The 24,650-nt window shown below is 40.6% G+C and overlaps 1 protein-coding gene across 2 annotated transcripts; it reads right to left on the bottom strand.

Moving 5' to 3' along the window:
- Nucleotides 1–5,085: 5,085 nt before the first annotated feature.
- Nucleotides 5,086–24,447, bottom strand: lrig2 (leucine-rich repeats and immunoglobulin-like domains 2). 2 transcript variants are annotated; one of them, XR_012594558.1, is made up of 19 exons: nucleotides 23,781–24,447; nucleotides 21,928–22,002; nucleotides 21,578–21,712; nucleotides 21,019–21,162; nucleotides 20,665–20,808; nucleotides 19,563–19,706; nucleotides 19,107–19,250; nucleotides 16,919–16,999; nucleotides 16,506–16,577; nucleotides 16,227–16,295; nucleotides 13,787–13,950; nucleotides 13,305–13,616; nucleotides 12,828–13,109; nucleotides 11,094–11,534; nucleotides 10,756–10,908; nucleotides 10,144–10,284; nucleotides 9,146–9,415; nucleotides 6,324–8,263; nucleotides 5,086–6,246 (listed from the first exon to the last, which is right to left on the bottom strand). XR_012594558.1 is itself a non-coding variant. In XM_074639886.1 (18 exons), the coding sequence occupies exons 1-18, from the start codon at nucleotides 23,972–23,974 to the stop codon at nucleotides 8,031–8,033; spliced, it is 3,198 nt and encodes a 1,065-aa protein (XP_074495987.1). In that variant the 5' UTR covers nucleotides 23,975–24,447; the 3' UTR covers nucleotides 5,086–8,030. The 2 variants fall into 2 exon arrangements, 1 of the variants encoding a protein (XP_074495987.1); XM_074639886.1 differs by having other exon boundaries at nucleotides 5,086–8,263.
- Between the last annotated feature and the right edge of the window lie 203 nt (nucleotides 24,448–24,650).

Genomic DNA, 24,650 nt, shown 5'->3' on the forward strand with positions numbered 1-24,650 from the left:
TTTATTCGTTGATTATATTTTGTATTAAAGGTCCCATATTGTAAAAAGTGAAATTTTCCCATCTTTTATATTATAAAGCAGGTTTAAAGGGACTATTTGTAACTTTCAGAATTGCTTGTTAACAGCGACATCTGTGGCCGTTAAGTCAACGAAAGTCAGCGCTTGCTCGCTCTAAATAAGCCTGAACGAGCATCGCTCAAAACAGTGAGGCGACACACGTCAGCTAAAACCACAATATCACTCTATATTTCACCTGCTTGTCAGTAATGTTAGCTGACCAGACGAAGGTCTCTCCATGAATCAATGCTGATCTTAGTGTTGGCTTTTCCTGCCTCAGCCTCCCGACCGCGGCCGGAGGGAACAGGGGAGACACCGGCACCCGGTCGGAGACGATAACGTTTCTCGCTGCGGAGCGCCGTCACTTCACAAGACACTGGAAACCTCTGTTGGTCTAGAGGAGCTGCAGCAGTTATTTCTGCACAAACTAGATATTCTCAGAGCTAAACTAACTCTTCTGCAGTGTGTAGTGAGCGCGCGTTCACATCTAGAGGGAGAGCGAGAACGCGAGAATGCGCGCAGTGTGCTAGTGAAGGCAAGCAGGCCACACGCAAGCGCGCATATGCGAGCGCGCATGGGATCCCGACCCGGTACATTTATACGCTTAAAAAGTTACAAACAGTCCCTTTTAAGGTCCCATATTGTAAAAGTGAAATTTTCACGTCTTTCATATACACAGCCAGTATTCAGAAATTGTGCGTTTTAAAACAAGCCGTTGGATTTCTGTCCATTTGTGATGTCACAAATATACAATATTTAGACCGTTTGACAGTTTTAAACATAAACATATTAAATGTGTCCCAGTTTATTTCCTGTTGCAGTGTATGTGAATGACATCAGCTGACAGGAAGTAAACATGGACCCAAGCTGTTTCCTAGCAACGCAATTCCGTTGTCATTCTGTTGAAATGCACTAAAACGGAGCGTTTCAGACAGAGAGGGTGAATACAGGTATATTCAGACAGACAGTATCAGGGGAAAAAAGTGTTTTCTGAACATTAAAGCATGAAAACATGTTCTAGTAGAAACACAAAATACAAGCATGAACCTAAAAATGAGCATGATATGGGACCTTTAATAATCTGAATCTTTAAAGTAACTAAAGTTATTAAATCAATGTAGTGGAGTAAAAAGAACATTATTTCCCTCTGAGATGAAGTGGAGTAGAAGTAGAACGTATCAGAACATGGGAATACTCAAGTAAAGTACAAGTACCTCAAAATTGTACTTAAGTGCAGTACTTGAGTAAATGTACTTAGTTACTTTCCACCACTGAGTACATGTTATACTGTTGTGTTTTTCTAAGAATTCTTTACTGCTCCTGTTGAAATAAAATAATTGTTGATTATTTAACTGAAAAGTAGTATTGTGTTTTTGATACCTTCACTTTTTTTGCATTAAATCATACCTGAATGTTTGCTGAAATTGATTGGATGTGACACAGACCTACCTAGAAAAATGTCCACCAGCCGCCACTTATATAGCACCAATGTTTATCTGCATTTAAAAAAACAAAATACATATAGGGGTCTGGAATATCAGGCAAAATATGTCCTAACAGACTGACTAAAAATACACAGAGCATGTAATGGTAATATCAAGCGTGCAGAACAAATTACACCGAATTAGGACTCTTAATGTGTACAGAGTGAGGTAAGTATTCCTGGGGAGGGTTGATCATACATAATCAGTGTCTTCACAGTGCCACCTACTGGCACAATGAGAGAGATCTAAACGATTTGCTGCTCCAGTTCATCCCTCCCTGATGGTATACCTACAGTACATACCAGCACGCCTGACTGCATTCAACTGCATTTATCCATGCATGCATGAGCTCTGAGACAGTGATTGAATTGTGGGTAATTATCACTATAGTAGACTGTTATCTGCGGCGTTGTTTTCCAATTGTTTGTGCAGAAAAAACTCAGAGTATCCCTCTGAATATATTATCGTCATTAATGTTGGTCCAGGGCAGAACATCTGACCTTTTTATTCAATTGGGAAACTCCCACCTACATGGAAAGCCTGCATATTTGATGGCCTCTTGCATTTACATAAATTGATGTCTGTAGGCAAACTATTTATGAGATATGATAGCTCCTTTGTCTTTGTGTAATATTGGTTTCATGATAAATGTTACTGGAGCATGATGGAAAATTGAACACGATGCAAAACTGAAGTGGTGCATTTGTGCCCGAAGAATTTATTTATCATGATAAGTAAAAAAGAACACAACATTTGCTCCGATTGGTCATCTATATGCAGTATACAGTATATAGATATATCTAGTATTTGGGCACATGGGACGACAGTTTTTTCCTAAAATATAATGGACTATAACAGTAGTCCCGTGTGCCCAAATTAGAGCTGTTGATCGATTAAAATATTTAATCACGATTAATCACTATGACTTGCCCCAAACTGCATGTGATTATCATTAAGGGGGCATGTCTGTAAAGGGGAGACTCGTGGGTACCCATAGAACCCGTTTTCATTCACATATCTTGAGGTCAGAGGTCAAGGGACCCCTTTGAAAATGGCCGTGCCAGTTTTTACTTGACAAAAATTGAGTTGTTATTATCATTAAATTATTCATTTAGCCTCCTTTGTGACAAACTAGTATGACATGGTTTGTACTAATGGATTCCTTAGGTTTTCTAGTTTCATATAATACCAGTATCTTCACTCTAGTGTTAAAACTGAGCCTGCTACAACCTAAAAATCACAAGTTGCGTTAATGCGTTAAAGAAATTTGTGGCATTAAAACGAATTTGCGGTTAACTGGTTATTATTGCGTTAACTTTGACAACCCTGGCCAAAATACTATAATTAGTATGATAAGGAGAAATTACACATTTGTTCTGATTGGTCAAAAGTCTTGAAAGTCTTGAAAGTCTTGAAACTCTTACCAGTGCAACTTTGACATTTTCAGATCACATGGAAAATCACACTTTTATTAATACTCAGGATTTTGGAAAAATTAGGGTAAAAGCTAACATTGTGTTTATTGAATGTTTTTCATATGAAATATTTATTTTACACTGCATATGTGTACATATCTTTAATATTCAACTTGTTATGAGTTCATAGATACCAAATACTTGTTTGTGCTCCTTGTAGTTTCTGAGACACAGCCTTTTTCTTATCATTCTATATCTAGTATTTGGGCACATGGGGCTACTGTTTTTTCCTCAAATCAAATGCAGTATGACAGTAGTCTCATGTGCCCAAATACTAGATATAATATGATAAGAAAAACTCAATTTTCAGCCGGTTTGACTGAACATTTTTCCACATTTGTGCTTAGGAAAGCCCAGAGAACACTCCCACCAAAGGAAATTATAAATTTCAGTTTAATACAGCATGATGGATTTTGACAATTTGGGCGCGTTGTCTCACAGGACAGTCATATGTCAGCGCCATGCAGTCGAGTTAATTAACTTCCTAAAAGGAAGCAGGGAACACACAGCGTTTGTAGTATTTATGAAGCAGCAGTAGTTTTCTGTTCTCTGGGTGTGATGCATTAGAAGTCTGTTTTTAAATACAGAGTCGCCACCCCGGACGCCGTGCTGCATAATTCATCGCCTTGTAAGAGGATGATTAACAATGCTATCGTGTCTTTGATGGGGAGCGGGGAGCCAAACAAACTGCGCACTTTAAAAAGGCTGACGCACAGTCAGATCTGTGGTATTCCACTGGGTTTGCGTAGGAGGGACTTTTTAAAAAATGAGGTCTCTTTCTTAACGTCAAGACTGATGATGCACTAACAGTTTTTTAAGGCCCCTATTAGCTGGCTTTGTGTTGGCTTGGCACGACTAAATCCAGATTATGGATGGCTTGGCCTTTTAAATCGTTCCATGGTGTGCCCAGAAATCATGTTGTGGTTAAGACCCCCTGTGCCTGGAATTACATGTAACCTAAATCAAATCCTGCAAGAACATTTTCCCTCATTTCTCTTTAAGCCCTCCTACTGTCAGTAAAAATACACACATCTCTGAAATCTGAAACAAATTACTTTATTGATCGTCGAGAGAAAAGGAACTCTTTTGATAAACGATCGAACATGACAAAATATTTGCTTGTTTCAGCTTCAAAAGTGGGAGCGCTTCCTGCCTTTCTCTGTTATATATCATCTAGGGCTGTCAATCGATTAAAGTATTTAATCATGATTAATCGCAAATTAATGACACTTTTTTTTATCTATTCAAAATGTACCTTAAAGGGAGATTTGTCAAGTATTTAATACTCTTATCAACATGGGACTGGACAAATATGCTGCTTTATGCAAATGTATGTATATATTTATTATTGTAAATCAATTAACACAAAACAATGACAAATATTGTCCAGAAACCCTCACAGGTACTGCATTTAGCATAAAAAATATGCTCAAATCATAACATGGCAAACTGAAGCCCAACAGGCAACAACAGCTGTCAGTGTGTCAGTGTGCTGACTTGACTATGACTTGCCCCAAACTGCATGTGATTATCATAAAGTGGACATGTCTGTAAAGGGGAGACTCGTGGGTACCCATAGAACCCATTTTCATTCACATATCTTGAGGTCAGAGGTCAAGGGAACCCTTTGAAAATGGCCATGCCAGTTTTTCCTAGCTAAAATTTAGAACACGTTTGGAGCGTTATTTAACGTCCTTCAAGACAAGCTAGTGTGACATGGATGGTACCAATGGATTCCTTATGTTTTTCAGTTAGATATGATGCCAGTATCTTCACATCTAACTTTAAAACTGAGCCCGCTACATCCTCAAAATCCTTAAGTTGCATTAATGCATTAAAGAAATTAGTGGCGTTAAAATGAATTTGCGTTAACGCGTTAACAGCCCTAATATCATCATGAATTAAATATCTTTGAAACAAACCAAACACTTGCGATGAGCTTTTTCCAGTATTTTCTGACATTTTACAGACAAAACGACCAATCAAGGAAATAATGGACAGCATAAGCGATTATCCTATTTTCTACCTGAGAAGAGTATCGAGGCAGATATTCACGACCCAAAGCCAAATTATCAGAATTCATGTTTAATGTCAGAGTAATGGCTACGTAACAAAAAAAGTCTCTTTAGACATGCTTTACAGAATGTACAGGTAAACAAGGTCCAAAAAAAATACGATTGAAAACAAAAACTTCAACGATACAAAAAATAAAAAGCAGCATTGGATATTGCCAGAGCATTTACTGCTAAACTTTGGTATAAAGTCATAAAGGACGTTCGGAGAATAAAACAATATTAATGCACATTGTGTTAGGCTGTGTTGGCAGGAGATATTGAACCGATGAGTTGTAGCTCCATTAGGACGACTTGACACTTCCTCAATCGCTCAAAGCGGGGCATGAAATTGGCCAACAGTCAGAAAACAAAAATGTGCTTCCATTGGCAACTCATATCTGCACGTACCACTGAGGTGTACCGATACCATCTGCTGCTCAACACACATGGAGACAATTTTGAGCAATATTGATATAAAGTAAGGATATTTTGTATGGCCATGTTACACTTAAAATAATATAGCATCAAGCTACACCATCAGACATTTGCACTGTAGATTAACTTGTCAGCATTATTGATTTGTTAGTGTCTGAACAAACACTGTAGCGTACCGCTACAACCGAGGGACAACAGGAACATGACACATCTGTTCTTGGTCAAAAAAATAAAGAGCAGAATATAGCAGTAGTGATGATCAACATAACGGACGTGACAATAACAAAAATAAGCTTTCAAATATTGTTGTCAGACATCATGTCCATGAAGAATGAGTATGATATACACTCAGTTGCAAGATTATTAGGTACACCAAGCTTAACCTAGCACAGTTGAGTGAAATAAATCCTACCGTCATGAATGTTCAGTTGTTGATTTAACTTTATGATCATTTAGCCTACCCTCATCGATATAAATGTGGTGGACAAAATAATAGAAACACCTGTCAGTACAATTAAACAGCACCACAAACTACATCCTCCAAAATGCTACTAAAGTTGAACCAACACCTCTCTCAAACTGGACATTTTAACCTTCATGAAGGTAGGATTTATTTAGGGACTGTTGTATGGACCTTTTTCAACGGAATTGCATTGCGAGGCGACAGCTTGAGTCCATGTCATACGCATACACCGTTCGTCTTTCGTCTGTTCCCGTTAGGGGATCGTCACAGCGGATCATCTGAGATCACATTTTATGATCCGCGTATTTGATTTGGCAAAGGTTTTACACTCGGGACCTTCTTGCTGTGAGGTGACAGTGCTAACCGCTGCATTCACACATGTTATTCACATACATTGCAACAGGAAATAAACTGGGACACATTTGGAATGTTTACATTTACAACTGTGAAAGAGTCTATTAGACTGCATTACTTTTAGCTAGGTGTACTTAATAAACCGACAACTGAGTGCAATTTACTACATATATTGAGCAAATAGGAGTTTTCTGAGAGTCACAAAGAAAGCCAAATCACATCTCTGAAGTGCAATAATCAAGAGGAATTTTTAAGGACGACTCGTGACATCGAAGCTGATGATCTTTTACACGAGAGGCATTTACCTTTTCGGAAACAGTACATTTTGCTGAAGCTGGCAGCTGTTTAAGTACTATCTTTCAGTTAGGAGGAAAATGTCTTGTTACCTGAACAAACAGGTAAAATGGCTGGGTCAACAAAGACTTAAAATGAATGAAGCTTAAAATTACTGCAGCTTATGTCTCAAACCTCTCTGCAAACGGACTAGTAGCACATGGAATTTAATAGATTACTAGCCTTATTTACACAAACATACATACACACATGTATAAAATAATACAATACATTCTCATTTTTCACAGTCCCAAGTGAAAACCTCGGCTTAAATCGATATCTACGGAAGGATCAGGAACGTTTTGAGATAAAACTGGGATGATGAATCCTCACAATGTAAAACGGCATGCGCACTGCATAATAAAGTTTACCAGCATTAAATTAAGTGCCTGTAAAGTATAATAAAGGGGAAAAACAAATCAGTGCATACTGTGTGTATATATATAGTATATATATATATATAAGCCATAATGTCACCTGATCGAGGTTACTGAGAATGCTTGTTTAAAAGGCCATCAGATAGACAACCATGAGAAAATAGCCAGCAAAACCATGATTGTCACATGTGCAAAAAAACATGTTACGCTTTCTCCCCAAACTGCTTCTCATTACAAACACATAAAAATGAAGGAATTGCGTTTGACATAGGACAAAAACAGATAGATGATATAGGATATATTCATATATATTCATAATATACACCACATTTTGGTGTCACTGTCTCTGGGATTTGCATAACAAGATACCAGATAGCATAGCTTTGAGTCAGTCGGGATGGCTGTGGGAATGTGGGACGCATGTCTTCAATGTTCTTTCCGATATTAACCACGAACTGCTGGTCAGGGAACTGCAAGTGCCACCTGTTTGAACCTCCCAACTTGGGAATAGGTGGTTTGTAATTTCTACCAAAGTCTGCTCCAACAGGTGTCTGTACCAGGAATGATGAGAGAAAATCTCAGCAGTAAACGGAGCGGAGGAGAGGGCTCGTTAAGACTCGACAATGTCTACGACTTCTCTCGCGGCAGCCTCCGACATGGCTCTTTAAAAGCATACATTCATAGCTTTCTCTAGAGAGAAGAGAACAAAAGGAGAATGGAGGACGTGGGAGAAAAAGGTTCCTGCAGAGGTGGAGGTGTCAAGTAGGAGGTAAATTCAATCACTGGTCCGTTCCTCCAGCCTGACACGGCGGTCTCTCCACAGCGGAGACCGTTAGTTATGTCCTCTTGAGTGAAAGGGGAATGTAAACATACAAGAGAGCATCTTTGGCAGAATGTGAGGAGTCTCTTTGGAGGTAGTGGGTGAAGAGAGGGTGAGGGGGTGGGGTGTTGCAGCAATGAGGAGTGTCCGAGGCAGAACGTGGGCGGAGTATGAGGACCTATGTGGGAGCAGGGTGCTCCTGAGGGTTAGTCCTGTTAGAGGCACTTCTGTGGTCCTGTGTGCATTGGCTGGGAAAACAGTCCGCCTCTGCATCGCTCTGCTCCTCCGCCCCGTCGGCAGTGGAGGCCAGAGGTGGTGTCCTGTGTACTGTCACTGGGTGCTGGGACGCGCCTGGTTGGGGTTTGGAGGACGGATCTTCCACTTCTCCCCAGAAGGACCTGCTAAGAGAGTCTGTAGAGACAGTAAAACACAAGAATTAGATGCCTACATACATATCATCTCCCACTAACTGATTCCCAAACACAAACTTGTTTTAACAATTACTCATACTCAAAAATGTGATACCTTCCCCCCAAGGCTAAAGATTAGAAAGTATGTTATTTAAAAAGTGTATGCACGAAGACGATCAACTGCCCGAGGTTTCGGAGATGTTGGGTTTATTTACTTTTTGAGAAGTCCTTTATTGATTTGTTTGGGAAGAGGATTCACTCGTGGGGGAAAAAACTGAGCTGAACTGAACAGACTTAATTTCTATCTTTTGTTGTTTATTGCTGAATCCCTGAAAAGTGGTGTTTTTTTGTTGAACTCTGGACTCTGTATTTTTGGTGAATATTATTGGGACTTGCATTTTATTATCTTACACTTAATTCCCTAGATCCACTTTGAACCAATCCAACAGTATCCAATCAAGTTATAGGAGAAAACCATGAAGAACTAACATTACTGTCTGCTGTTAAATGGCATTACATTTGGTGAAGAATGCATTATGACTTGTTTAGGACTCGAAACTCAAAATTTAGGACTTGGGACTTTAGCGCAAAGACTTGAGACTTACAAAACAATGACTTGGTCCCAACTCTGGTATATACTGGATATAAAAGCAAGCTGAGAGCAAACTTGCCTGAGCATCTGAGAGATTTATAACAGCCACCAAAAGGAGAGGAAAATGTTCACACACGTTTGTAAAAACATTTCAGTAGCTGCAGGGGGGGTGAAAATTCAACATGTTACCCCAAAACACCTCAGCAGGTAGGGCATGATGGTTGGCGACTTGACAAAAGTTGGTGTCACCACCTTGCTCTAACAGGTAACATTTCTGTTTCCAAGTCTCACCATTAGCGTAGTGCTCCGGGGGAGTGTGGCTGCTCAACCTTTTGTCGTGCGAGGTGAGATAGTCGGCGGAGTCCAGGTTGCTAATGAGGCTCTCCAGTGTCGTGTCCTTGTGCTGGGCATGCTCACTGAAGCCCTCCTTCAGGCCTGGTAGAGTCTTGTCCAGCGGGTCGTCCTCCCCCAGGTAGGCGTAGGGGCAATACTCCCGTGTGCGAGAATAGATGTTGGCGTTGTCGTAGCAGTCGGAGCAGATGACCAGCGGGCCTGCGCCACCTGGCAAGAAAGAGTAAGCATGTTAAGTGTTACTCTCTTTATGTTTGTTTTTCCAAGACCTTGGTTTCATTTTGAGACTCGGCCAGCGTGCTGTATGCTGAACGTGGCTGGGAAGAAGCCTCTCAAGTACATTTAAAAACCTGATTCATTGTGATTATTCTCACAGTATATTTGTTACATGTAAAACAACTATAATCTGTATTCATTTCTTTTGGAATATGTTTTTCATACACTTTCAAAGCTGTTTTCGAGACCTGGAATTTCATTTCAAAATTGGGGATCTGCATACAAAACATACTGAAGACATTTTTTGTTATAACATAACTGCTATGTAGTAGCTGTTTAGTATTTCAACATTTTAGCTGTTAATTAAGTCTTAATTGTCTGCTCTTTTACTTTTCAGTTTTGTAAAAGCATTTTGAGCTGCTTTTTGTGTATGAGAGGTGCCATATAAATAAAGTTTATTATCATTAGTGGTGTTTCTTGGTGGGCGCGCTGTGTCCATCATAATATGCTCGTATTGCTGAAACTGTTACTAGCATCCTGACCTGATTATTTACAGTAGTATGCTCTTATTGAAATAGTTCAAATGTCATTATATCAAAATTTACATAATATAGTCATAGAAAAAAATGAACTCTGAGCTGAACACCAAGAATGCAGACAAAATCGAATCCTTTAAAAATCAATAAAAACCACGTAGCTACTGGTGTGTAGATGACACTAACCTGTGGGGAGTCCAGCTAGTCCGTCACGGGGCTCTCCAGGGTGGAAGCTGCTCCGGCCAGTGAACAGAGAGCCCACCCTGCAGTGCAGCATGCCGTTCCCCTCAGTTTCCACCTCGCTGCCTGTGTCTCCATAACACACACCTGGGACATACATGATAATTAGTCAGTGTATCATTTCAGAACAATCGGATCCGAAACACAAAAGCAGAAACAAGAACCTGATGGGCACGGGAATGTCAAGGGCGTTTTAATTCTGAAAATCAAATTTGAGAACCTGTATTTTATTTCAAGAAACCAATGTTTGTCAATTTTTCCATGTCAGAAGTGATTTGTACGGGCTTACGTACCTTATATGGGCAGATCATGGATGATTACTATGAGAATTTTTTGTGCTTATGTTATGTTATGCCAGAAAACCATACTTATTAAGCCAAGATCATGACATAATTATCTTGTCATCATGATAAATTGTGTTATAGATCTCAAAAAATATTATTATTCCTGATCACGAGAAAACGAAAAGGTAAAAATAACCTCGTCCTAAAGACAAAAGGGTTTGTTACAGAGTTAAACATGGTGTAATTCACCAGATCTAAAAGGAAGATGACTCACCATCTGTGCCCTTATGGACGTATCCATTGGAGAGGGGAGGCATGAGCTGCTGGTGGCTGCCAGCCTCAGAGTTACTGTAGCCTTCCTGAGGCTCTGACAAAGTGCCCTGAGAGGACAGGTAGCTGGGGATGTCTGCTGGCAAATTCATCTCATCTGGAACAAACAGAGACACATTTTGTTACACGGTATTGAGTTGTGTGAAACAGTCTTGTCCTCACAACAAAGATCCGTCCCCACAATCACATTTCATGGTTTCCAGACAGCCAACATTATTGAGTGAAGCTTCAAATAAGGCCCATTTTTTTCATATCACACATATTTGTGTCTAAACTGCTGACCTGTGTTGCTGATACTGTAGTCCTCGCTCTTCCTGCGCATGTGATAGATGACAATGACCCAGACCAGCGAGGTTCCGACCACGCAACACACAACCACAATCACCACGATACCCACGGTGGTCCAGCCGTCCTGGTCGTATCCCGTGCCGGTGTCACAGTTGGGCGATGGTGAGACGCCCAAGTAGATGTGGCCGCGTTCTGTTCCCAGAGTATTAGACATGATGCAGGTGTATTTCCCAGCATCAGCAGGACCGGCGTCGACTATGATAAGGAGCTGGTTGGCCGCGGCAAAAAAGTGGCGCTCGGTGAGCACCAGTGGCCCGTCATCTTTGGTCCAGTTGAGACGAGGGGCCGGGCTGCCTCCAGCTATACACTGAAGCACGGCGGTTTCACCGCGGGCCACTGTTCTGTCTTCCAGCGGCCGCATGAAGGATGGAGTTTCTGGAAGAGAAGATTTTTGATTTAATAAGGATTATCCCAGTGGCATTTGTGTCAAACCATTCAGATGGATGTGTATGGTAAGGTCAAGTTTGTTATTTTGAGAACGTTTTTTAGTACGATGATATTTCATATTTATTTGAGTCATTTCCTGACTAAGTTGATTAGCCACACTGCTTGACAATTTTTTTTTTGAAAAATAACTTAATTTTGTGAAGGTTGTTGGTAAAATGGGAATATGATGTATGACTATAGTAGAAGCTGCAAGTCATACATCATCCGTTATCATCTGTTTATTAGCTAACTGAGGATTTTAATTTCATTTTTTAGTTTCCTCCACCTTAGTTTAGTGTGTTGATTTTCAGAATGGCATTTGTGTGTGCCGAGAACGGGTCCAATTAATGCAGTGGATTAGTCTACATGAAATCCCGTCGGCAGAATTAACACAACACCCTGACTGTCTCCCTCACTGGCTCTCTTCTTTACCGTCTCCTCCTGCCGGAGACAAATTAACAGAAAGCAGCCGATGCCGCTTTGGAGGTTTGCCGGCCTCTGACAGGTCCAGACAACAGGGAGCGCACAACTGTCAACTCAAGAGAAAACAAGAGAAAAGTCCCATTAGAGATATAAACGAATCACAGAGTAGCTGGTTGACGGTGCACCTCCAAAACGTCCCAAAACTGCATTTCAAACGGACCTCAGCAACATGTCTATCTGTCCTCCGGTGCGCTGTGGCCAGCATGCGGCCTCACCAGGAAAAGACGGTAAAGAAGAGAGCGAGTGAAAGGGAGTCGGTGTGTTGTGCTAATTCTTGTCTCATTTATGGTCGGATAAACAGTAAATCCATCTAAACTGGGTTGAAAAACTATGAAATCTGGTTTCTATGGTAATGAATTACATCTGACTATTAACCACATCCCCATTCTTGAGAAAGAACGTTGACCAAAAAACAGGAAGTAAAACTGGCAGGAGGGGGGGCTTTAAGCCTCGAGTCATTGATTATATTCCAGTGAACAGCTTCAATTAAGTCTCAGAAGCACAGTTATTAAGATGTAAGTTGTGCAAGAGATGCTCCATCCAGCCAGATTGAAGTATTCTCCATGGACATGGTATAATAAGGTTTGCATTTGCATCGTCATTAGTTAAAATTGCAGATGAGGAAACACAAAAAAAACAAGGGTGAGTAATGAGTGACAGACATAAATGAGCAGTCCAATTTGAGCAGAGTGACTCAGCTGAGATGACCCAGTAGTAAAACATCAGTAACACGCTCTGTTGATCAGGTGGTTGACTCACCCAGGACGGTGAGAGTAGCGTTTGCAGACAGGCTGCCAGCTGCATTTTGAGCCGTGCAGCTGTACACTCCCATGTCTTCGGTCTTCACGTTAGCGATGAAGAAGATGTCGTCATCTGGCATCACGTGCATCCTGCGCTCCCGGGCAGCCGGGAAGTCGGTGCCTCCGTCCTTCTGCCAAGCAATCTGGGGTGACGGATGGCCTTCAGCAGCACACTCCAGCCTGGCCATAGTCCCAGTCCGGATTGTCAGATCCATGGGAGTCTTCAGAAAGGATGGCAGCTCTGAAAGACAAGGCAACATCATTAGTGGGAAGGATATAAAATATAGATATAAAATTATATGAGCCGTACCAGAACTAAGTGTATTGTATAGAGGCAAGACTAGCACCTTATGGCTTAAAGAAAGTAAAAGACTGCGGAAAAACATATGAGCCCAACTCATAGTTATCAATCACATTCTTTGACAAATATCCTCACCATTCACAGTCAGCTTGGCCCTGTTGGAGTAGTTGGAGCCAAAGTGATTGGACACCACACACTGGTAGCGCCCCTCATCCGTGAAGTTGACATTGAGGAGGTGTAGCACAGTGGTGTAGATCAGCTCTCCCTCCTGGTAACGGGCGTAGTTTTGCACTTCTGCATCATACAGCACCTCCCCGTCCTTCCGCCAAGCTGTGGACATTGGCGAATCGCTGCTGCTGGATGCGACGCAGCTCAGAGTCACGTTGTTCCCCCGCAGCGCCACGTATGTCTCTGGGTGAGCTGTGATCTGAGGCTTGGGGAAATCATCTGTGGAGGAGCAGGGACAGGAAATGTGATTTTTTTTCTAAGTTAGAAAATTCATATTGCAACTGGTTATAAAATTAAAGTTTACACCAACAAACATTTTCCACTGTGTTGTGTGAGCCTATATTGGATCAGACAATACTTAAAAAAAAAGAAAAAAGAATGGGACTGACCACAAACAAACTCTTCGGGGCTGATGGACAGGACATTGTGACCGAGTAGACTGGCAGGATGAGCACAGATAGCGGAGACAGACTGCTGGAACTGTCTGTCAGTCAGCCAAGGCCCCAGCCACTGCATGTGGCAGTCACACAGCAGGCTGCTCGTGTTCAGGACGCTGAGAACAGAGAGGTAATTGAGGAAGCGTGAGATGAGTCATTGTAAAATTAGTTGTAATCATCAAACTGCTGCAGAGATAAAAGGATGAGAAGAACCCACTGTACAAATGAATATGAATTCCCAGGATGTGTTTGTTAACGTTTCAGAAAGAGATTTATGATTTACCCTTTTAGAAAAGAAAACTCGCTTGAAATGAAGGTTACCTAAATAATATAAAGAGGGCTATTATCTACTCTGACAACATATCAAGTGCTGCTTAAGTACTGTAAGCGATTGACATTGAGCATGCATGAGGAACTGTACTTTTGTTGTACCAAATGTCATGTAACTATGTGTGGCAATTTCTTGCTAAAATAGCCGTGTTCTTGAACCACACAGGAAAGTGGTATTGATTAACCTGACAGTTAGTTTATAAAATGCCACACTAAGGCGATTTTTGTAGCAGTTCAGATACATAACATGCAACAACTATGCATTGTTATGTTTTGTTATGAATCTGTGTTGTTATGAGGCTGTGTTGCTGTTTTTATGACGCTATGCGTTGTTATCAGGGTCTGATAGGAACTTTTTTGAACCAAATCACAGCATGGCTTTTTCTATGGTGTTCCTCAAGGTCTAAAATGGTTAAATTTAGCACCAAATCTGTATCACAAATGGTTTTAACAACAAAATTGCTGCAACAACTCATGAGAAATAAATGAGCATGGGAATGGCCCTCATATACTTCTATTATAATGTTCTAAGCCCTTCACAATTTATTTTAATTCATTCATTCATGTTTATTTCTGATTTATGAATAGAACAACTTGACACACAGTGCTGAGCTGCAACTCAAATTAATCTTCAGGTTCCCACCTTTCAGATGATATACACCACTTCTATGTGACATATACTGCTGAGCTGCTATTTCCCCTAAAGACCACCTGCCCCCCCCCCCATAAAAAAGGGACAAAAACTGGTCTATTGTGGGTCTCAGGGGGTTAATCTTACAAGCATGACCACTATGAAGTCATACACCAGGCTTCTCATTTTCAAACCAGTCAGCAAGAGACAAAAAAACAACCATGTGAACTGAATTACAGGTGTGAAAGCAACCTTTAAATGATCTTAAAGACAGGAAACATGGATTCACTGCTAACAATGCCTCCAGAACCAAGCTTTAATATACTTAATCCTAAAATAAATCTTAATTACAAGGGTGTAGCCATTATGTTCCTCTAGCAAAGTTATCAGGTAAAGACACTTTATCCACCCACTCACCAAATAGTGCTATATTCTATTAAAGCAGCAGACTAATTAATAACAGGATATGACTACCGTCATGATAAATGTTTTTCTGAGCTGCTGCTGGGGCATTTCATTAGCCACTGCTTGAGAGACACTCCTAAGATTGGCTGATCAAAACATCAAAAAGGCAAGAGACTTAACATTTCCATGATCTGTCCTCACAGGCAGGAGAGACAGCTGTTCTAATAAAACAGATGATGATGATGATGATGATGATGCTGCGACTCAAAAGCTGAATAAAAAAATCTCTGCTTGTCCAACTGTCCAACAATCTAATGACTGATGAAGCAATTACACATATTTTTAAACGTTGTCACTAAAAACTAGGGTGAAAGGCTCAAAAGTAAAGTAACAGTGATTTTATCCATCCAGCCGTGTAATAAGCGGGACAATGTACAGCTCGCGTCTCCGCGTCGGGTTGCGGCATCGCCCTCCCGGGATTTATTTCACAACAATGACCGGCTTGCTGTACATTATCTCTTACATATAATGACAATTTAAATGACAATGTCCTTTAATTGTAGTATTACTTAAAGGGGACATATCATGTTCATTTTCAGGTTCATACATATTTACATGCTTTAATGTTCAAAAAACATTATTTCTCTCCGTTTTGGCGCCTGTCTCTCTAAGACCCCGTCTCGAAAAAGTCCAGTTTGGTTTGCAAAAAAAATATGGTGCACCTTAACAAAGGTAGTCCTCAAGCTGTGGGCGGTATGGAGGAAGGGGAGCCAAATCGGAATGGATTGTTGAATCACATGCTTTCTGATCTAGGCAGCCTCACAGTCTGTGGGTTGGTTGGCACTCCAGATACCCAAATGTATGTACACAAGAACTGAAAGAGCTTTTCATGATATGTCCCCTTTAATCATCATAATCCCTTTTTAATGAAAGCACTATTGTTAAATCAGTCAAAGAAACAATAATAGCCCGGGGAAAAGCTGGCTTCCAAATGAGAGCTGTAAGATTAATTTAGTGTCTACTCACAACACTTTGAGCTTCATATGGGACAACGCCTCGGGATGTATCGACATGATGCCATTCTTGCTGAGGTCTCTGCAGAGTGGACAGAAATACGGATTAGACACACCTACGATGTGGTTTGATCAAAATGTCATCCCATTTCACAAGCATAAGACAACAACAGCACAGTGGTAAAACAAAAAGCCCACTGCTATCTTTAATCATTCAACAATAACAAGAGATGCTTCTGAGACACAAGTACAACCCTGTGGAGGAACAGGGGTGTGCGGTGGTTTTACTCACAGGTGCTCCAGCTCCTCCAGGCCGTCAAACGCTTTCTTAGTGATCGATTTGATTTTGTTCCGTTGTATGATTCTGTAAAATAAAAAGATTTAATATGATGCTCAGTAAAAAAACAGTTGTCACAAAACCTGCTCCTGGGTAACAGTTTACTGCACACTGGAACCACTGTGTCAGCAGCTTTTATTCATTTGGCTAAATTGAGACATTGCAAAAGTCTTTATGTGCAAGTTAGAGTAAACATGAGGAGCATTCTCAAATCTCTGGAAGACTGATGCTGAAATTAAAATGCACCTATATTTGTCTAAATTAAAGATACTTTACAAACATGTACAGTATTATATATTAAATCAAAACATGTCCCATCTGTCTATATATGTGTACAATCCTGTGTGTCCAAGTCCAAGTGTCCTTACAGTGTGTTCAGCTTCTTCATCCCATCAAACACACCAATGGAGTCTTCAATGGCCCAGGAGATTTCATTATTCCGGATATCTCTGAAAAACAAAGAGTCACATTTTAGATATTAAACCCACACTACATAAAACTTAAGATGTGATGATTCGTCCTACAAAACTATCTCCACTGTGGCTGTCAGTGGCAGTGACTCTCAGTTAAGTCTCAGTCTGAGACACCGCACTTCCACAGTGTGTCACAGTTCGCTGCCCCTGCTGTTCTGATGAGGGGAAATTAATTGGCTCTGTTTAGCACTGGGGCAGTTCATGGGTCCACTGGAAACACAGAGAGGCCTTGTGTTTACAGCACGGTCATGGGCTCTTTTTGTTTCTCTTTCCTCATGCCTGGCCACCTCTGAAAGAACTTCAGCGCTCGCCGATTCCACTTTCTCATGAAAGCTCCCCGGATGGTTCAAGCTCCCAATTATGACCCCCTTTCTCGTTGCAGCTCAGTGGCTAAAGCGGTAGTCTGCGTGGCAAATAATGAGTTTGCAACTTCCTCTCTTATCAACACTTCTTACCTCACAAGTAAATGTATGATGAAAAAGAAATACTTGCTCAAATAAGCCCCTTTTCGACTGCAGGAACTTTCTCCCAGAACTAGGAACCTATGTTCAGGGGACATTTTTTCGGGTACTTTTTACCACCAAAAAGGCCCTGGTCAGGGGGATAGTACTTTCTAAAGGTAAAGAAACTGACCGTCACAGAGTTGTGAACCACACACAGCGCCACAGCTTCAACTCGTGTACCACTTCATTCATAAAACAAGGCAGTACCTCTGGTATCGATTTAGGACCATTTTAGAATGAGGGGCGAGCATTTCTCTGCAGGTGTTTTTTTCCCTCCTCTGCATTTCCTTCATTACATCCAACGTGCATCAGTAAATACTATGCAGCAGTACATGTCGTCACAGGGAGACAAATCCTAACGTTTATATCTTTTCAACATATTTTCAAATAAACGGGCCGGCACAATGAACCGCAGGCGGCAGAGTGTATTTACCGCTGCGAGCACCAGCAGCCCTCGTCCCATGTCGTGTTGTCAGTGGACTAATTTGCCTAATCTTCGCAGGTCTTTAGACTGCTGAAGGAACCTTTTAGTTCCTTGAAGAGTAGTCCTGGGACTAAAATTACCAGGAACATTTTGGTAGAAACACGGCTTTAGGCTGATATTCTGAGCCTTAGCTACACAATATTTACAAAGCTTTGGTGGTGTTAATATGGTTCAGAACTGCCATCTAATATTCTGCAAGCACACAAATTTTAGCTGCTGTGTTATTTGTTGACATGCTCGGTAGACACCGAAATATTGAGCATCTCATATATATATATATATATATATATATATATTGATATTATTTCATCCCTGCTTGATGAAATATTAAAAAAGCAAACAAACTCAAATCCCAGACCAGAAGAAGCCTTGCTCTACCCACACTGACGATTCTATCAACCTTAATCTCTCGGCCTCTGGCTCAGCAACAGTGTGGAGACCCGTTTATTTTCTCCCCTGCACAATATTATTACAACAACCTTCTATACAGTACATGGTTTACATGGAACACTCAGCACTAACAGTATATTGCCTCTCAAATATTCAATTTAGAAATCTGTGATATTATTGCACAGGGTTATAAAGCTCCCAGTGCTTTAAAATGTCAAGTGAGACACCTATGCTTGCTTCTCCTGTGAGTGAGCAGAACACTCCTGTAGATGTTTCATGTTTCAACTCATTTGAAATCCGCATGAAGCCCACAGTGAAGGGTAAGACAGAGGACACGAAACCAAGAGAAAAAAGATTCAATGGTAAATACGCATTGGGTGGTTTGATCTAAGACTAAACAGACAACTAACATCAGAACGCAACAAAGACTATATTAGAGGATGCAGACTTTAAATACTGGCAATTTCTACTGTTGTTTCTCTAAACTACTTAGGATTACTTGGGGAGTGTATTCAAGACAGGACTAGTACTACACATGAAGAGTGAAACAAACACGGACGTACTGTTGTGAGCAGCCTTCATAAGAATGCACAGAGCCAAGAACATGTCAGGGGGGTTATATTTTGCATACTGCGCTTAATAACACTTGTTAGATCAAATAGGTAACTCATATTTCAGACAGATTTCTTTGAGGCGTAGCACTTACAGGGTGCGCAGACTTGCCAGGCCACTGAACACTCCCTCTCCCAAGTGGCTGATGGAGTTTTCTCCGAGGTTCAGGTTGTCCAGGAGACCTAATCCTACGAAGGCCGTCTCCTCGAGTCTAGTCAGATGATTGAAGGACAAGTCTCTGCACAAAACAACCAGAAATATGAGAAAGATTAGTTTAAAACAATGTCCTTATTTAACACCAGTTTCGTATGTTAATTCAAGAATGATACTCCAAAATTAGGCATTTTTACAAAATGTTTAAAAAAAACAAAAAACACATCCACCAGAGGCAAGACAGCACTGAATCAGCTCCAGACACCCGACAGTACCGCAGCAAGATAACACTAAGTCCTCTGAGCAGGCAGATGAATTTCAGAGCCCAGGGCTGATGAAAGAAAGTGGGGACTCTTAGCTGCGTGGGGATTTTAGCTATGAAGCAAAACACACTCACAGTTCCTCCAGCTTTTGGCAAAACTCCCAGGCGTCTGGTCGGATGATGCCGACAGCATTCTGGCTGACCCGCAGGATACGCAGCATGCGCAGTCCGTACAGCCAGCCTTTGTTGACCTCCGTTAGGTTGTTGTGCTCGAGCTCTCTGAGACACAGATGGGATAAACAAAATTACATTAACAAACAACAACATTTTTAAGAGGCTAGATCTATGAAGAACTTTGTGCTCTAGTAGACAATTTAATCATAAAGACATTGGTTGTAACCTATAGATATGAATGGTGATGACACGGTAAAAAGAATCACGGGTCTGTGTTTCAAGACGGGTCGGGTGGGTTGCCGACATCACCGCAGACATGCACTGAGGACAGTCCACCCTGGTTGACAGTCACGCCGGGAGAAGGGGGTTCAGTCCCTCGCCCGAAGAGGGCGCAGCGAGCACTAAATCCACTGTCCCTGGAAGCGGCAAGGTTCAGGCGTGCTGTAAAGCTCACGGCGGGACCCACCAACCACCTTCACCCCGGGCCTTTTCAAACCGACCTAGAGTCGGTCATGGCACACGGCCACTGAGGAAATGCACCCGGCGAGGCCCATCCAGCACCGGAGAAAGGTCCCACAAGGGCATCCTCCTCCCACACCGAGCGGCCTTCCCTGACCCGCGTAATCTAATCCCCGGGGCAGATTCCTCGAACCCCACCCGTTGAGAAGTGTAAAGATATTTTCAGTTCACTATGAAACTGTGGCGGGCCGCATATGGCTATGTTAATGTGGTCGAAATCAACATTGAAACACCCAATGGATTTTTGGATTGCCAGATAGTCTATAGGAATAAAAGAAACAAGGAACCAAGAGTCGAAAAAGCCAAATTAGATTTGATTCAAACAAGTACAGCCCTAGTAATTACATAAATTGTTTTATTTTACTGACAAATCTGCCAGAAAAATCCTAGCTAACAACATGACCGATCCCCACCTAACCCCACCTACATTTACAGACCTCTTTATAGCTACTTTAAAATGTTGTTGCACTTTACTGTTCCACAATTGCTGATGAACACGCTGTTTAATATCACTTTAAAGAAGAGTCTACAACACTGTACTTACAGTTCTTCAATGTTGTTTAGTCCAAAAAAGGCTCCATCCATGAGCTTAGTGATGCCGTTCCTCTGCATCTTCAGTGACCTCAGCGAGTCCATCCCTTTGAATGTCAGACTGTCCACTATCTTGATCTTGTTACGCTTCATTTCACTGCAATAAGAGTAAATATCAGCTTCCTTCAACAAACATTTATACCAAAAGAAACTAGAGTCACTGGAATATATTAAATTGGATTTAGTCAATTCAGCCAGAGCTGTTACAACAGAATTAAAATCCACAGATTTGTCTGCCAACTATCAACTGTTAAAGTCTTAACAAATGATTTTGGTTTTGCACCAAAACCCATCATGCAATACTTACAGGAACTGAAGCTGTTGAAGTTTGAAGACTTTAGATGGCAGAGCTACTAATCTGTTCCTGTTCAGCTTCAGCACCAGCAGGGAGCTGGAGATGTTTTCAAAGCAGCCAGGCTCGAGGACGCTGATCTTGTTATTACTCAAATTCCTTTGAGATAAAAGAGCAGAAACATTAGAGCAAAATCAAGAAGGAGAAGACTGTTTGCTCTGTAGTTACATCTACTGCATGTGAATATCCACAGAAAATAAGACGATTCCTTACAAACAACAAACTGATCCAAACAAGGTGTCTTTTGTGCTCAGACATAGCTGCTATGTCACTGTTGTATTATACAGAGCCCGTTCTCCCTTTTATACTATCAGTTACTCTACAACTGTAAACAAGCTTACTTTGTTTGACAAGTTGTTTGTAATTACATTAGATTAGATCCTAGATATGTTCTACTATCAAAATACAATATTTGTGCAGTATTATGCAGCCTTGCCTATTTTAATTTCAACTTGTGACACTTTGTTCTTACCTTCCTTGATGAAAAAAAGGTTAACTGAAGATGATTACTTACAGATATTTCAGCTGCATGGAGGGGAAGGATCCAGCTTTGAGCTCAGAGATGGAGTTAGATGTCAGGTCCAGCGTCTCCAAGGAAACGTATGGCAGCAGCTGATGCATCGACAACTCTGAGATCCGGTTGTGAACTCTGAATCGTATAAAAAAATATGACAGGTATTAGTTTTCAAAATCATAATGACACGGATTACTATGACATACTATGTCGTCTATGGTATACTCAAATAAACGTGAGGAGAAGCATATAAAGAAAGAAGAACATAAAAGGAGGCAAGACTTATTTTGAGTATTTGTTTGAGTAGTGACAGGAGAGGCTAGAAAACCTGAAGGGGATTTTATACTTACAATGACAGCGAGGTGATATTTGAGGAAACATCTCCAAGGAAGGGAAAGGCAGTCAGCTCATTGTGATTCATGGTGCTGAAATAAAATTCAAAAGAACATTAGTATAATATTTAAAAAGAACTGCTGAAAAACATTAAAATCCTTTGCATCAGTCAGATCATGGATTATACAACTCGCTCCCAAACGTTCCAGGAATTCTGAGCAATTTACTCAGGTTCACCACGGCTTGATACTTCCATTCAGTTTTCAGTTTATAAGGGACACCTAGTAAACTAATGCACTCCAATTCAACAGCACAGCAACAAATGCTACCATAATGAAGGTTATAATGCCCCGTTACCTTTGCTAAAACAGTTTTAGAAAAGTGATGATTAGTTTTATTTCATTTAGGAGGCTGTAATCTGTTGGACTGTATTACATTGAGAGGGATTTTGTATTACATTAATAAAAGTAGACTAAATATTATAAATAATGTGAGTCAACACCTCCCTAGAAAAGCTGAATATTATAACCTTCATGAAGGTAGGATGAATTGCAGGGCTGTTGTATTGCATTAGTTTTAGTTAGGTGTCCCTAATAAACTGACAAATCTAAATTCTGTTAGGTTTATATATTATATAGTGACTGAATAAATTAGTTTGGATGTGATGATCACTGATGTATTCATTATTTAAATAAGGAAAATATGCAATTAACCTAACGTTATGTCCTAAAACAAACCAAATCACATAAAAACTTCTCCCAGTAATGTCTTATCAATTGAATTAGAAGTGACTAAATGTTCATCTAAATTTATTTATTTATTTGCACATATATAAAACTGCAAAAAAAACAGAACTGTGTCAGGAGAGGCCAGGAAGCCACAGGCTTATACAAAAGGATCTCCCCCCAACCCCAGAAAAAAAAAAAACAATAACAAAAAAGGAAGAAAGATCTAAACTAACATAATTTTAAAAATACAACAAAAGTTAAACAACAACAAGAAGTGTTGTGCAGAAAAACCCTAACCAAACAGTGGAAAACAATCCAATAAAAACAATGAAATACATACAAAAAACAGAACATAAAAAAAGAAAATATATCTAAACATATCAAAAGATAATTAGACATCAAGAATTAAATGTGATGATAATTTCCTTTTAAAATGTTCTAAGGATAACGAGCTCTTGATAACATGTATTTTGATTTTCCATATTTGTACACCTCGATATCTGAGGTACTGGCCATGTTTTGTTTTGTAAAAAGGCAGGTGAAGATGATTAACCCGTCTAGTATTATGTGAATGAATTTGAGAATTAGATTTAAAGAAGTTGCTAAACGATGATGGTAAAGAAGAGGGCAAGAACATTTCTCTGAAGCTGAATATATTGTCAGTAAAGATAAGTAAATGTTATATCAGAGTTTCAAGAAATAATTAATAGTACATCCTTTACTTGAATAAAAAACACATAAAAACATCTAAAAAATACTCCATCATAAGTAAAGTATTGCATTCAAATCCTACTTAGTAAAAGTACAGAATTATTATGATTTATTATTATGCATGACGTTATTATTATTATTTTAATACAGATGCATTAATGTAAAGAAGTGTTTTTAAGTAGCCTATTCCCCTTCTGGCAAACACAAGTAATACAAAGTAACCAATTACTAGCACTATTACAGTACAATTTAAAATAAATTAAATAGTTTTGTTTGTAAAATGTTGTTTCTTGGTATGTTATGTTATGTTATGTTATGTTATGTTATGTTATGTTATGCTATGCTATGCTGCACCCACAGCATGTCTCTGTGTGCACCCCTTTGGTGGAGCAGCAACAAATCAGTGCTGTGCATTCAGTTTGTGTACTTACACTTGTGTTATCCAGTCTGGTGGATCCACAGGAGCCGTGGACATGCGTCTCCTGTTACAGTCCAAGATACGGACCTCATCGTGTCCTTTTAAACACGAGCAAGGAGCGGGACAAGCCTCCAGAGCCCAGAGACCACTCACACTCACACTCAGACTCAGCAGCGTGAAGACGAGGGCCGAAGAACCCTCCGCCATTTTAAACGGTCTTCCTCCTGGGTTGCTACGTAACGTTAGCTCCGTGGTGGCTAACTCCGCTACACTCCGCACGTTGAACTGTTACAAACCATCAATATCAGTCACACGAACACCATACTCCAGGTTTATAGTGCCACGACTCCAGGCGGGACTGTGAAATACATGTTTTCCCCAACTCCCGTCAGGACATCCCAGCCCCAGCAGATATGTCACCTCTTCTTCCCGGAGCTCCAATCCGGACCGCGGACTCCCTCCTGAGGAGCTACAGCTAGCAGCTCAGTGAGGACCACAAACACGCAGCTTTTCACCAGACGCGTCGGTTAAACTCCACGCGTGGTTATACTGAAGCATGTGAGATGGTATCTTTGTTTACTCCGGGTTGTTTACAAGGAATTAGATATAATTGTCTCCGTCTTTCTGCCCCGCAAGAACAACAAAAGCGCCTTGAGTTGATGACGTAGAAGAGATCCTAGGTCCCGCCCCCTTTCCAGCAAGTTTACAGCGATTCTATTGGTCCGCACTCATGCTTGTCAAACATATGCAGCAGTTTGATTGGCTGTCTGTCCAATATGTTTTTTTGTGGTAGCCTCTACTACTGTAAGTTTTCAGAACTGCCTCAGTATGAATTATTATAGAGGACCTTGTGGACAATCATCTCAGTGCTTTAAGACTAATG

The sequence above is a fragment of the Sebastes fasciatus genome, chromosome 1, assembly GCF_043250625.1.
Source record: "Sebastes fasciatus isolate fSebFas1 chromosome 1, fSebFas1.pri, whole genome shotgun sequence".
In the NCBI taxonomy this organism is placed as follows: domain Eukaryota; kingdom Metazoa; phylum Chordata; class Actinopteri; order Perciformes; family Sebastidae; genus Sebastes; species Sebastes fasciatus.

Bases quoted from the DNA above. Each gene is read 5' to 3' on its own strand.
- lrig2 (XM_074639886.1), bottom strand. From the start codon at position 23,974: ATGGCGGAGGGTTCTTCGGCCCTCGTCTTCACGCTGCTGAGTCTGAGT. The intron at 19,707-20,664 runs GTAAGTACAGTG...TCTGTGTCTCAG, and splicing joins CTAAACAACATTGAAGAACT to AGAGCTCGAGCACAACAACC. The intron at 13,951-16,226 runs GTGAGTAGACAC...CTCTGTTCTCAG, and splicing joins CATATGAAGCTCAAAGTGTT to CGTCCTGAACACGAGCAGCC.